Source organism: Limanda limanda, chromosome 8 (genome assembly GCF_963576545.1).
Source record: "Limanda limanda chromosome 8, fLimLim1.1, whole genome shotgun sequence".
NCBI lineage: Eukaryota > Metazoa > Chordata > Actinopteri > Pleuronectiformes > Pleuronectidae > Limanda > Limanda limanda.
In genome coordinates this window covers 731,263-746,262 of record NC_083643.1, presented here as the reverse complement: position 1 = coordinate 746,262, position 15,000 = coordinate 731,263, and the positions used below count along the sequence as shown (strand labels likewise).

Below are 15,000 nucleotides of genomic sequence, written 5' to 3'. Positions count from 1 at the left end.
TTCCACTGGTTCCACTGGTTCCACACAGGGACTCGAACCTTTCACTCTGCGACTGGACTGGATTTTAATATGTTTTTATCACAATTTAAAGTTATGAAACAATAACGAGGAGATTCCAGGACTGTGCGTAAACTGCGCGTAAAAGGCGCAGCTGCGTAAAATCCTCCAGCGGCTGCTGCGCTTCCCCTGCGTGGGACTCCGGTGCTGGATCCGGTGTGACTCTGATGTGACTCCGGTGCTGGAGCAGGTTTTGGGTTCTGGGGGAGATGAAGAACTTCTTGCTGCTGCTGTGTTTCCTGGTCTCAGAGCAGAGGAGCTCCGGTCCGCTCCTGCAGGATCCGGCTGCTGCTTCCAACTTCTGCTGTGGAGTTTACTGTCGTTCGTTGTGGCTGATGTGCAGTGGAGTATAAAGTACTTGAAAGCCATACTTGAGTAAAAGTACAGATATCTGACCTGAAAGTGACTTCGGTAAAAGTAAAAGTCACCCGTCAGAAAAGGACTTGAGTAAAAGTCTTAAAGTAGCTCATATTAAAAGTACTTAAGTATCAAAAGTATCTGGTGTTGAAATGTACTTAAGTATCAAAAGTACAAGTACCAAAAATTAAAAATGCAAAGTGCTTTTAATAGTAGTCCTATACAGACACAAAACAACCCAAAATGTTTCTCCTCAAGATTTATCTGAATATGAATATAATGTATGTAATGTATAATTTTACAAATTTTGAACCCTAGATGAGAGAGAGAGAGAGAAGAGAGAGACAGAGAGAGAGAGAGAGAGAGAGAGAGAGAGAGAGATAGAGAGGTGCGTGCTGCGTCAACCTCCGCTGCTCAAGTAACGAGCCAGTTTGAGAATGTAAGAAGTAGAAAGTAAACATATTTTTCTTCAAATGTAACGAGTAAAAGTAAAAAGTCGTCAGGAAAATAAATACTCAAGTAAAGTACAGATATGTGAAAAATCTACTTAAGTACAGTAACAAAGTATTTCTACTTCTTTACTTCCCACCACTGCTGATGTGTTCAATGTACAAGCTTGAGTAACTGAATGTAAAAAAAAAAGCCTGCTGATGCGACCTTAAGGTCAATGTTTGTAAAATAAAATGTTTAATTTGTGTCGACGTGGATTCCAGTGTGCGTGCTGAGTGTGTATCTCTCCCTGAGGAGGAGATGGAGGAGAAGTCAAGTTTCTCAAAGTCGGTTCAGAGTCTTTAAAGGTTCCATCTGGTTTGAGAAGTTTAGTTTAAAATGAAAAGTTTCTCCTCCTCTCAGCTGCTCATGACAGCTGCAGCTTCTCAAGAGAAATCTCCTCCAATCGTTTCAGATCAGACGCTGCTGTCAACCAATCAGCAACATGAGTCAACCAATCAGCAACACCAGTGTTCTGACGTCTTTTCGGACATAATTTCATTTCTCACAACTTGTCATGATACTTCATGACAAGTTGTGTTAAAGAGAATGTTTCCAAAACACTTCACTGAAATAAAACCTCAAGAACAGAGGCCTCCTTTAGAACCTGCTCTTATTCTCAACGTGAAGCAGGAACATGATTTAGAATTATATCAGTTATTGGTCAAAATGCAGTTAAACATAAAAGCTAAATAATCATGTACTTAACTTATTTATTTAAAATTCATTTGAATCTGATCTGAATTACAGCCCAAAGTTTTTATCATGAGACTAATCTAATATCATCTAATATCAAGTAAAAACTCCTGCTCTTGATTTTCAGACTTAAAGATGTTGAGTTCCTCGCTGTAAAATAGAAAAACATTTTCAATTTTTTCTTAAAAAATATGAATTTCCCAAAACAGTTTGTAAATACTGATTTCAACAAAATGGCCCAAATGCGTCTGCATTATTTTAAGTTTGTTTATTTATTCTTATTTACTTCAGTTAAAGTAATTGTGATGATCATTTTCATGGTTTTATATTGTAAAATAGTCAAATTTGTACAAATAGGAAAACTTTTCACATAAGTTCTGTCCTGAGGTTGTATGTCCTCCGTTATTCAGGGAGTCCCAGAGGTGTGGTCTGAGGTCACCGTGGACTTGACCTTTGACCTTTAACCTTTGACTATTAAATCAGTTCATCTTTGAGTCCAAATTAACATTTCCCTGGAGGCGTTCTTCATATATCGTGTTCACAAGAATGAATGACTGACACATACTGCCTCTGGCCACTGGGTGTCGCTGGTGCAGAGCCATAACTACAACATGGGGGGGGGGGGGAGCAGCTTCTTCACATGACAGCAGAACGTCTGTGAACTCACACGAGGACTTGGACCTGAGACGCAGCTCCGTCACTCATATACACAGATACACACACACACATATACACACACACACACACACACACATACATATACAGATAGACACACTCATATACACAGATACACACACACACTCATATACACAGATACACGCACACACATATACAGATAGACACACTCATATACACAGATACACACACACACACACACACACACACACACACACACACACACACATATACAGATAGACACACTCATATACACAGATACACACACACACACACTCATATACACAGATACACACATACTCATATACACAGATACACACACGCACATATACAGATACACACACGCATATGCATGAAGCGGTGCTAACAGGAAACGACAGGATGCTTTAAATCCTCCTTCATCACATGATCTTTTTTTAGGGCCCGAGCACAGACATCAAAGGTCAGGTGAGCACAGACATCAAAGGTCAGGTGAAAGGTCAGGTGAAAGGTCAGGTGAAAGGTCAGGTGAGGCCCTATTGTTATTGTAAGGATTATTATTATTATTATTCAGGCAAATGAATTGGCTTTTTGAGGGCTTTAACATGCTCAAATTCTTACCAAAATTTGCAGAAAGTTAGAAAGTGGTGAAAATGTACGTATTCTGAAGGAATTTTCAATGGGCGTCGCAAAATGGCTGAACGGTGCCCCCCGAGACCCCTGGAACGTGTTCACATTGACCGGTCTTCACAAAAATCAATATACAGGTGTATCATGACCAGACAAACAAAAACGTCTGTAGGTGCGATTGGAAAAACACAACAGGAAGCCTGCTATTTTGCATTTAGTGGCCATTTTGGCCATATTCCACATTTTTACTTTGATGTACTTGTACCAGGGTTTTCATCGGATAAACTTCAAATTGAGATGAGTGTCATCACATAAAAACTGACTGACGGATTTTTTTTTCGTCACACGCTGTGACCGTGGCGTGCCGTAAAGTTTGATTACACGCTATGAAAACACGATGTTCTGTACATACATCGACCATGAATCCTTTGATGCTGAGCCGGTCAAATATCAAAGGAATCTTTGTCTTACAAAGGTCACGTCTCTCTCTCTCAGATTTGGGACATTTCCTCAAACCGTGTAAACATTGAGGTACGGCGTAGGTTCATCCTTCGCCAAAGGAAACAATGTTGTCATAATTCCACTTTGCATTGTTCTATCACCACCAAACTTTTGTCTCAAGATCAGAGTCCAGCCCTGAACAGCTCTTTGTGTCAATATTTTCTCAGTCATTATTTAATTCTTTCACGCAAAACGCATGCAACGCTTCAAAATGCATGTGCTCGGGCCCGCCCAGTGCTGCTTTGCAGCCCCAGAAATGTTAGTGTTTTATATTTTATTTTGATAACCAAATTGATGGAACGGTATGGAGATCACTCTTGAACATTGTGAGAGTAGGCAACACCAGGTATTTGTGGATTTTTGTCTGAAACTAGAAGCTGGTTTTTTTAAACTCATCTCACCGTAAGCGTCTTCGTCAGGTTTTCCATTTCTCGCAGAGTAATATTTCAGAAATGAATTTGAATTGGCAAAAGCTCAATGCAAAGCTGCAGCAGCTGAAAATAAAGTTGTTTGCATGAGCGGGAAACACAGCCGACAAAGTTGTGTGACCTCAGTGATGTCATCATGGTTCTCACATTTTTAATGACTGGATTTCCATAAGCTGGGAGAAGTATGTTCACATATGGAAATTTTGTCCACATAACTTCCCCTTTCCATCTATGTGACTTTGACTCTGCTCTACACCACTTGCGTGCTGCTGCCTTGTCACCTTCATGACTCAACTCAGGCCAAATGGACATTAACACGATTTTACTGTGGTTTTCTTTAGTTGTGAATCACCTCGTAATGCTGCCATTCACTCTGTTACAGATTAGAGGCTCCATTATAATTACTGCTTTAATGAGTTTTAATGAGTTAAAACCAGATTCTGTTGGTCTGTAAATGTTTTCATTTACAGTTACAGTTTAGCTGTAACTGTAGCTGGGCATGAGACTCAAACTGGTGAATGGCTATTTCTGAAAATGTGTGATCAATATTGCTAGATGCATGAAGAAGAAGAAGAAGAAGAAGATACACTTTATTTATCCCACACACATGCACAAACATGCATAGACACACTCATGCAATGGGGAAATTAGTCCTCAGCATTTATCCCATCTGGTGTGATCTTTGGACAGACACACAGAGCAGAGCAGTGAGCAGCCATGTACAGCGCCCGGGGAGCAGATGTTGGGGGAGTAAGGTGCCTTGCTCAGGGGCACTCGACAGGGTAGGGAGAATAGTCTTTTGATCTTTTGGACAGATCCAGGTTCGTTTTTTATGTTGTTATGTTGTTATTCTATCCAGGTAAGTTTTTGTTGAAACTCCGTGGAGTCGAACCGTGGAGTCGAACGAGCATCGAACCAGAGACCTTTTTCTGCCAGTAGTCCAAGTTTCTGCCACTTGTCCATCGCCTCTCCAAGGGGAGACATTTCTTTGTAAATTGGCTTCTTTATGGCTGAATGGATATCATATTGAATATTAGGAGAACACTGTAGTTTTCTTGGCCTCTTATTCTGCAAGTCACTCTGCTACAGAGCTGTTAAGATTACCATTTCTTTCCAGTGCACTTCAAAGGGTTTAGCATAAAATGTATTCAAATAAAAGTCAATATCTTCTAAGTACAAAACTATATTTATTTGTATTGATGTTGAATTCAGGATAACCGTGAGGATTGTGTTGCTTTAATTTCCTGATCAGTTAGTTTCTTGATATTTGTCGTATGTAAAACAAACCAAAAAGTTTTCAATGTTGGTTGATTTTTACTACGCCAGCTTCTGAGCATTTGGAAAAAAATGGAGGATAAGATGAAAAGCTATATTGCCTTATTAATTTCCAATTATATCATTTTGTGTTGGACTAACTAAAATCAATTTCACATCATCTATGTAGATAAATGATACGTTGGTGTTATGTAAATCAACCTAACCAATCAACTAGTTGATGTAATCATTTTATTTTAGCTTTATGTGAGAGAAATTCGTTGGACTAATGAGAAGAAATTATATTGCAGGCAATTTATTAAATTGAGTTGAAGCTAGAGAACGTCTAAAAATGCTACCAGAAATAAACGAGAACATTTTTGTAGTTTGCATCTTTGCCTTTTTGCATAAAGAACACTGACTATTTACAGTAGAAGAGGAGGAAATGGAGTTACATTTCCCTAAAGCTGCACTAGAGCTGGATCAGTTAGGTGTTGGTGGAGGACACTGGGACAGACAGTCCACCGAGCAGCATCAGGATGGACCGGATCCTCTTTGGTGTCTTGTGTCTCTCAGGTCAGTGAATTCAACTGTTTGTATGATGTCTAACAGGAAATATGAATATAGAGATTAGTCCTCATACATAACAACAATAACTGGTTTCCTCCTCAGGGTGCCTCACCTTCTCCACCTGCCTCCTCCACCAGTACCACTTTGTGTCTGAAGCAAAGACTTGGACTGAAGCTCAGAGCTACTGCAGAGAGAAGTACACCGACCTGGCCACTGTGGGAAACGCTGAAGAAATGAAGAAACTGAAAGACACAGTTCCTGCTGCTGGTCACAGGTCTCAGGTTTGGATCGGCCTGTTCAGTCATGTGGACTGGAAGTGGTCAGATGGGTTCAACCAGAGTGGAGCTGAATATAGGAACTGGAATCCTGGTGACCCAAACTATAAAGGAGCCAATCAGTTCTGTGTGGAAATGTATCAAGACGGATCATGGTTTGATGATTTCTGCCACAGACAGCGTCCATTTGTCTGCTACAGAGGTAATGTTGTGCTTTATATTGATCTTTAAGATACAACATCATGTTTAAAATATGATTTTGAAATCCATTCTGTGATCTCAACAATCCCTCTTTTGTTCTCAAACTCAGTTGCAGGAGGATTCAAGTTTGTGAATACACCAAAGACTTGGTCTGAGGCTCAGAAGCACTGCAGAGAACACTACACAGATCTGGCCACTGTGACGAACGACACTGACAACAACAAGATACAGAGCTTGATATCAGGTGGCCCTGGTGATGTGACATGGATCGGTTTGTACAGAGATCCTCAGATTTACTGGTCCGACGGGAGTCACTTCTCTTTCAGCTCCTGGTTCCAGGGTTTCAACCCACTTGGCTCGATGGAAGTCGTATGTGGTGTTGCAGATTTCAACGAGGGAGGAAAATGGAGATTAATTTCCTGTGAAGAAAGAAAACCTTTTGTGTGCTACAGCATGGAACAGCGTGTCCCAAGTGAGAATCTTTTTTGTATTTTTATTGCTGCTTATTTGCTTATTTGTGAGTTTTCTGACAGGCCTGCTCAGACTGTCTTGTAGGCAACGTGCAGCCCAGAGACAGGGTTCCCGCGGGGTCTTAAAAAGTCTTAAAAGGTCTTAAATTTGATTCGGCCAGGTCTTAAAAATGTATGGATTCTCAAACTGTGCCCGGGAGGTGGAAATGTGAAGCGGAACTTATGTTTTGACGTCGGCATCTCTTTAACGGTGGAACCGTAAACAAATCGTTCTTTCGCCGTAGCCAGGGGTCGCAATACAGTCTGTGGTCGCAACCCGCGGCTCTGCAGCGGCTACCTGTTCAGTGTTGTGCGGGCGAATGCGTGTGTGTGTGTGTCATGTTCCCCCAGACAGCACACACACACACACACACACACACACACACACACACACACACACACACAGGCCCCGGGGCTCCGCCCCCACTCATTCGCTCAGAGAGACACACAGTGAGACTGTGTGTCTTGGGAAAAGGAGTTAAAATGTGTTAACAACATAAAGTGAATGACCAGCAGTGTTGCCACAGTTACTTTGAAAAAGTAACTTAGTTACTTTACAGATTACTTGATTTTTAAAGTAAATTAGTTAGATTACAAGTTACTTGATTTTAAAAGTAACTAAGTTAGATTACAAGTTACTTTATTAGTTACATTCAGAAGCTGCCGATAACACCCCCGTCGCCTCAACTTAAAAATGACAACCGGTTTTGCCAACACTCACTTTATTAGAAGAGCATTTTTAATAGTAACTAACACAACAACAATGTATAATGTATCTCCTGACATTTTAGGTTGAAATTAAAAACTATTTCCTGAAAAAATACGTGTTTTTATAAAAATAAAATAAATACAGTCTTTCTTGACCTGACATATTTAACTGTTAACACTGTAATGGAAAAACGTACTACTTATGATCTACATTGTTTATAAATTTAACTATTAAATTATTTTCAACATGTTTTATGAACATTGTACCTGTTGTTCACAGCATTAGAGAAGCAAGGAGTGGTTTTACAAAACAAAACAAGAGTATAACACCACATGACGGCTGATATCAAGTCAACATGTGTAACTTTGGACTAATCTTATGTAGTTATCGCATGTTATGAGTGAAACAGTGGAGTGGGGCGAGTGGTCCGCACCAGTTCTCAGCTGCTAGGCGCCAGCCGAGGCGCACCGCCGTGGGGGGGGACCCGTGCTCATCGCCAAGTCAAATATCCTGAGGAGGGGCTGCAAGGCGAAGCTTGCTGAGCTTGAGACAATTGATAATGAGATTGTGGCCAAGGCAGCAGAGCTGAGAAGTTAGAGGTTTTGTAGTGTTCGATGGGATGTTTAATTTCCTTCTCTGGACATGTTTTATGGAACATCCTTTTATTTCAATTTATTTCAGCATGTTTAATGCATGTTTAAAGCTTGTTTGACTTGTGTATTGTTATTGTTGTACGGTTGAACGGGTATAAATTTACTTTGTAAGTAATTCTGTGACTTATTTCTTCTTTCATAGTAATTTTCCTTCATACTTTTTGCCAGTATGGTCGTGAAATAGGTCTTAAATTCTATTCAAAGTGGTCTTAAAAAGGTCTTAAAAAGTCTTACATTTATCTTGTTAAAACCTGTAGGAACCTGCAGAGAGCAGAGGTTCCTCACTCTGTGTTTTAAATCAAAGATCTGAGTAGTTCTATCTCCACAGGAATAACTGTAGGTTTCACAAAACCACAGACCACATTAAACATGTTCTGTTTCTCTTCTCCTTCTTTGTCTAAGCAGCAGTGAAGACGTTGGTGAGGGTGAAGATACAGGGCTCCTCTGTGGATCTGAATGACCAGAAAGAACAGATTCTGAAACAGGCAAGTCTCCAAAATCCACCCTGAAACAATAACTCCTTCATAGACCCTGGACAAATGTATTACAGAGTTTGACATCATCAAATAACCATGAAGGAGTGAATGTCAATAAGACTCCAGTCACAGATGTTCTACAATGCAAAGCAGCCAGAAGAAAGAAGAGTTATAATCCTGTTGACAGATTATTCTTCCAGGAAATGCTCATGTAGATCTGCAGTTTTGTATTTGAGACCAGGAAAGATGAATCCAGATTTTGGCATGATTGCTATGTGACGATCACAAAATACAAATATTCCAGCAGACAAATATCTTGGTAGCTGAGCAGTTACAGCTCCTGCCACGAAAGAGCAGTGTCCATGTAAATATTATCTTTCTGATAAAGACCAAAAATACCTCAAAAGAAAATGTTACTTTGGGACCTGATGCTGTCCGGAGCTGCAGGATTCAGACAAACAACAATTATTATACTACATCTTCTCCTTTTAATTATTATTATCATTATTATTATTTTTATATGATGAATTATTAGTGCTGCTATTAATAACATCATTCCATTAATAATGATCTCTCTTGTTTGTCGCTCTCTATTCTCTCGCCCCCTGTCTTCCTCTTCCATCCCCTCTTTTCCAGCCTCCTCTCCTCCCACTATCTCTCTCTCTTCTCTTCCCTCTTTTACACCCCCCCTCTCCTTCTTGCCCACCTTGAGTCTGGCTCTAGAGGTTTCTTCCAGTTTATGAGTTTTTTCTCCACAGTCTCCAAAGTGCTGCTCATTGTGGGAACGGTTGGGTTTCTCTATACATTTGAAAGTCTTGACTTTCTATGTAAAGTTCCTAGAGATGATGTCTATTATGATTTACACGCTATATAAATAGAATTGAATTGACTAAAAACACATAACTCTTTGTATTAGAGAGCAAAGGAATCTGTTAAAAGTATTTCAAAAAGCTGCCATTTCTGTTTTTCAGCTCCAGGACAGATTGAAGGAGAACGGACTGAGTGGCGTCACCTTGAAGTGGAAAAAACAGGCTGATGGGAAAGTTTTCCACAAGGAGGAAAAAGGTTCCGACAAGAAAACAAAAACTGAGCTTTAAAAATGTGACTTTCACTTTTATTGCATGCGCTAAAGTTTCAGCACGTGTACACACCTCTATCACTGTACGCAGTTAAACCATAACTATGAATGATGTAGAAAAACTAGCCTTTGTTTGATTATATGCTTAAACTGTGCGTCTGTGTGTAAAGAGCATCAGGAACTGTATGCAGCCCGGCAAGAATGTCTAACTAACACCAGACACAGGGAGAGTCTCCATCGGAAGGAACATGTAATGAGTTGCTAGGCAGGTTTATAACATTACAGCTGAGTATGTCTTATACTAAGGGAATCACAAAGACCCACAGCACAGGGCAAGCTTTTACAAAACAGATTCCTGGTTGCAACTGTACACTTTTACCAGACAGCACCATATATCCAGCATAAAGAAATGTAATGCATGCGCCCTTACTGGAATGATTTTTTTTTAACCTATATTTATTATTATTATTATTCAGGCAAATTAATTAGCTTTTTGAGGGCTTTACCATGCTCAAATTCTTACCAAAATTTGCAGAAAGTTAGAAAGTGGTGAAAATTTACTAGGGCTGGGCAACGATTAAAAGTTTTAATCGCGATTAATCGCATGATTTCCCTGATTAATCACGATTAATCGCATTTGTATACGCAACATCCAATAATGAATTAAAAAGTAGTGTATAGCGCAATTTTATTTTCAATGTTCTGCCATATGAACGAAAGTGCCATAACATTTGTTGTGCAAACACTTTTAACATCAGCATTTAATACAGTAGCAGTTAAATAAAATATTCAGTGTAAATCTCAACTTAACAATGTTATCAAAGCAAATACAAAGTTAAAGCTCAATGCCACGGCCAGGGCATTAATGTTATCCTCTTCGTTATGAAACATGTATACTCCTCCCTGCGTCTTACGTAGTCTGCCGAAGCCTCGCTCCACTCGCTGTTTCGTTGAGTGATTTGTTGATATCAACTGTGTGTTTTGCATTCAGGTGATATTTTAGACTGGAAGTTCTCCGGTGATAAGAAAATTCACCTTGGCTACAAATAACTTTGGTTCTGTCGACTCTGCCGTCTGGAAGAACTTTAAAATGAAAATGGCCATGTAAAAGCTCCGTACCCTTATCCATGGTTGTTTCTCCGCCAATTATTTTCTTTTTTCCGGTTCCGCAGCAGTCAGCAACAGACTTTCACAAAATGAAAATCCTGACTTTCACAATAAAACAATAAATAATCAAACCTGAGTTAATGCGAGATAAAATAATTAGTTGAGGTAAATAAGTGATGAGTTAACTCGTAATTAACTAGTTAACTTGCCCAGCCCTAAAATTTACGTATTCTGAAGGAATTTTCAATGGGCGTCGCAAAATGGCTCAACGGTGCCCCCCCCCCCCCCGAGACCCCTGGAACGTGTTCACATTGACCGGTCTTCACAAAAATCATCTTTTATATATTATTATATATAGATATGTTTATGTCCAAATAAATGTTACTTTGTATAAATATTAGAAAAAGTGAGTAAATAAGAAGTAAATATATATTGTTTTTATTGTTTTTCTTTTTTTTTATTGTGGTGTATTTATTGTGTGTTTATGTTTCTATGTTCATTGTATGCACCAATAACCAGAGCAAATTCCAGGTAGGTGTAAACCTACTTGGCAATAAATACCTTCTGATTCTGATTCTGATTCTGATTCTGATTCTGATTCTGATTCTGATTCTGATTCTGATTCTGATTCTGATTCTAACTGTGTGAGCAGAAGGAAAGAAACCTTTCACCTCAGGAGAAGGAGGACGACTCATCATGTCATTACAAACATTATAATTGGGGAGCTTCCTTTTATTAATTGATTCAATTGACAGATTTTTGTTCAAATTAAAAATATACGTCTACAAGTGAACACTTTGCCTTGTGATCCAGGAGGGGGCGCTCACTCTCAGCATCTCTACATTGAGCGCGATCAAACAACCTGAAGAAACTAAAACCGTTGCAGATGAACGTCTGATGACAGGTGACCTCTGAGAGGAGAAGGTCGTCACAGCAGCGATGACGTGGGCGTCGACGTCAGCGTTTTGCAGACGAGCGCGTCACCGCTTTAGCAAAGTCTTCACAATGGACACGCCCATCTGGCCCAACACCCGCCTCCTTCAGCAGCTCGTCCACTGGAAGCACAGACACAGCTGTCAATCAACATCTGCTTTAATGAAGCTGTGAACATTTCTGTTTCTACAACTGTGACACGTTCAAGTCGTAGTTTTTTTACCTGAAAACAAACGTTCAAAACAAAACTTTATATTTTACAACATGGTCGGTGCTTTTTTCCTCTTTATTCCAAAGTGAGTTTGAGAACTGGTTGATTTCACGTTCAGATTTTGTTGAGCTCTCACTCGGAACTCGAGAAGAGCTACAGACTCAAATCAAACAATTTGACATCTTTTTCATACATAATGAGGACAGAAGGACACAAGTCGTATTCATTGTATTGTTATAACTAGTCAGTCGTTAATCGTAAGTCGTAAATCTCATTAAATGTTCTGTTACTGAAAGATTCTAATGGAAGAAAGATAATATTGTGGCTTCAGCACAAAGCCAGAGAGGACCCCGAGGATCACAGACGTGAGCGGTTCCTCTCTCACCTTCTCTGTGGGTCAGTTTCTCTCCGACCCCGGTGAGTTTCGCTCGCAGCTCCGTGGCGAGGACGAAGCCTTTGTGCTCCTTGTCGGCCATCTTCAGGGCCTCCAGGATCTCCTGCTCCGGCGCCTCCTGCTGGAGCTGCCGGTGCATGATGCTCAGGAAGGTGGAGAAGTCCAGCTCCCCCCCCCGACCTGCGGAGAGAGGAGTCGTTTCACCTGAAGATGTTTATTGATCGACGCAGGAGAAACGAGGTCACAGCAGGAGGGGGGGGGGGGGGGGTTGTGTACTATCATATGAAATAAGTTGTGCAAACAGAAAAACAATAAAACACAATGTAAAGAGAGCAGCTGCTGTAAAGCTGCTGACGTTTCCACGTGTTAAATAAACTGAGCAGTTAATGAAACTTGGTCAGACGTGAATCACACAAAGATAACGAGACCAGCAAACATCCGCAAACACACAAATATTAATAAGTCAACTTTCATCAAACCTTCAGGAACTGGGAAGAAAAATGTTTTTCAACCGACGTCTGCATCTATGTATGAGTTTATCTCACTGTTGTTATGGCAACAACAGACGACACGGTTACTAATGTTCACAACAGAAACTTTTGGAATGAAACTGTTTTCGTTCTCTTTGTGTTTGAAGCTCAGTGTGAAAACTGTGGGACTAATAAAGGATTCTATCTATCTATCTAAACCTCCGGATTCAAACGGATCAGACTCACAAGCAGCTTGAAGACATGGATGGACAGGTGGACAGATGGACAGGTGGACAGGTGGACAGGTGGACAGATGGACAGGTGGACAGGTGGACAGGTGGACAGGTGGACAGGTGGACAGATGGACAGGTGGACAGATGGACAGGTGGACAGGTGGACAGGTGGACAGGTGGACAGATGGACAGATGGACAGGTGGACAGGTGGACAGGTGGACAGATGGACAGATGGACAGATGGACAGGTGGACAGGTGGACAGGTGGACAGGTGGACAGGTGGACAGATGGACAGGTGGACAGATGGACAGGTGGACAGGTGGACAGGTGGACAGATGGACAGATGGACAGGTGGACAGGTGGAAAGATGGACAGGTGGACAGGTGAGCAGGTGGACAGGTGGACAGATGGACAGATGGACAGGTGGACAGGTGGAAAGATGGACAGGTGGACAGGTGGACAGGTGGACAGGTGGACAGGTGGACAGATGGACAGATGGACAGATGGACAGGTGGACAGGTGGACAGGTGGACAGATGGACAGGTGGACAGGTGGACAGGTGGACAGATGGACAGGTGGACAGATGGACAGGTGGACAGGTGGACAGGTGGACAGATGGACAGGTGGACAGGTGGACAGGTGGAAAGATGGACAGGTGGACAGGTGAGCAGGTGGACAGGTGGACAGATGGACAGATGGACAGGTGGACAGGTGGAAAGATGGACAGGTGGACAGGTGGACAGGTGGACAGGTGGACAGGTGGACAGGTGGACAGATGGACAGATAGACAGGTGGACAGGTGGACAGGTGGACAGGTGGACAGGTGAACAGATGGACAGATGGACAGGTGGACAGGTGGACAGGTGGCAGGTGGACAGATGGACAGGTGGACAGGTGGACAGGTGGACAGGTGGACAGGTGGACAGATGGACAGATGGACAGGTGGACATGTGGACAGGTGGACAGGTGGACAGGTGGACAGGTGGACAGGTGAACAGATGGACAGATGGACAGATGGACAGATGGACAGGTGGACAGGTGGACAGGTGGACAGGTGGACAGGTGGAAAGATGGACAGGTGGACAGGTGGACAGGTGAACAGGTGGACAGGTGGACAGGTGAACAGATGGACAGATGGACAGGTGGACAGATGGACAGATGGACAGGTGGACAGGTGGACAGGTGGACAGGTGGACAGGTGGACAGATGGACAGGTGGACAGGTGGACAGGTGGACAGGTGGACAGATGGACAGATGGACAGGTGGACAGGTGGACAGGTGGACAGGTGGACAGATGGACAGGTGGACAGGTGGACAGATGGACAGGTGGACAGGTGGACAGGTGGACAGGTGGACAGGTGGAGAGATGGACAGGTGGACAGGTGGACAGGTGGACAGATGGACAGGTGGACAGATGGACAGGTGAACAGGTGGACAGGTGGACAGATGGACAGATGGACAGGTGGACAGATGGACAGGTGGACAGGTGGACAGGTGGACAGGTGGACAGGTGGACAGATGGAAAGATGGACAGGTGGACAGGTGGACAGGTGGACAGATGGACAGGTGGACAGGTGGACAGATGGACAGGTGGACAGGTGGACAGATGGACAGGTGGACAGGTGGACAGGTGGACAGGTGGACAGGTGGACAGATGGAAAGATGGACAGGTGGACAGGTGGACAGGTGGACAGATGGACAGGTGGACAGGTGGACAGATGGACAGGTGGACAGGTGGACAGATGGACAGGTGGACAGGTGGACAGGTGGACAGATGGACAGGTGGACAGGTGGACAGATGGACAGGTGGACAGGTGGACAGATGGACAGGTGGACAGGTGGACAGGTGGACAGGTGGACAGACTTACCTATGTTGTGGCTCAGCAGGTGTCGCTGGACCTCGGGGGGGGTGGGGCTGGAGCCGAGGCATCGCATCACTGTGATCAGCTCCTGACCTTTGACCTTTCCTGTCCGCTGGCAGTCGTACAGAGAGAAACACTCTTTGAACTCTGCAGCGACAACGAGAGACGCACGTCAGCAACTTGTTCAAAGAGAGAGAGAAACTGATCGGAGAGCTGCAGGCTCACACTGCACCAGCAGGAGGCGCTGCAGGT

General features: G+C 42.6%; 1 protein-coding gene across 1 annotated transcript in view; it reads right to left on the bottom strand.

Moving 5' to 3' along the window:
* Positions 1-11,532: 11,532 nt before the first annotated feature.
* Positions 11,533-15,000, bottom strand: part of calml4b (calmodulin-like 4b) — a 4,715-nt gene continuing 1,247 nt past the window's right edge. Inside the window, exons 3-5 of the mRNA XM_061077075.1 lie at positions 14,755-14,895; positions 12,174-12,362; positions 11,533-11,699 (exon numbers count right to left, since the gene is read on the bottom strand). Of these exons, the coding sequence (XP_060933058.1) occupies positions 11,602-11,699; positions 12,174-12,362; positions 14,755-14,895 (428 nt within the window). The 3' untranslated portion in view covers positions 11,533-11,601. The remainder of the gene's footprint in view (positions 11,700-12,173; positions 12,363-14,754; positions 14,896-15,000) is intronic.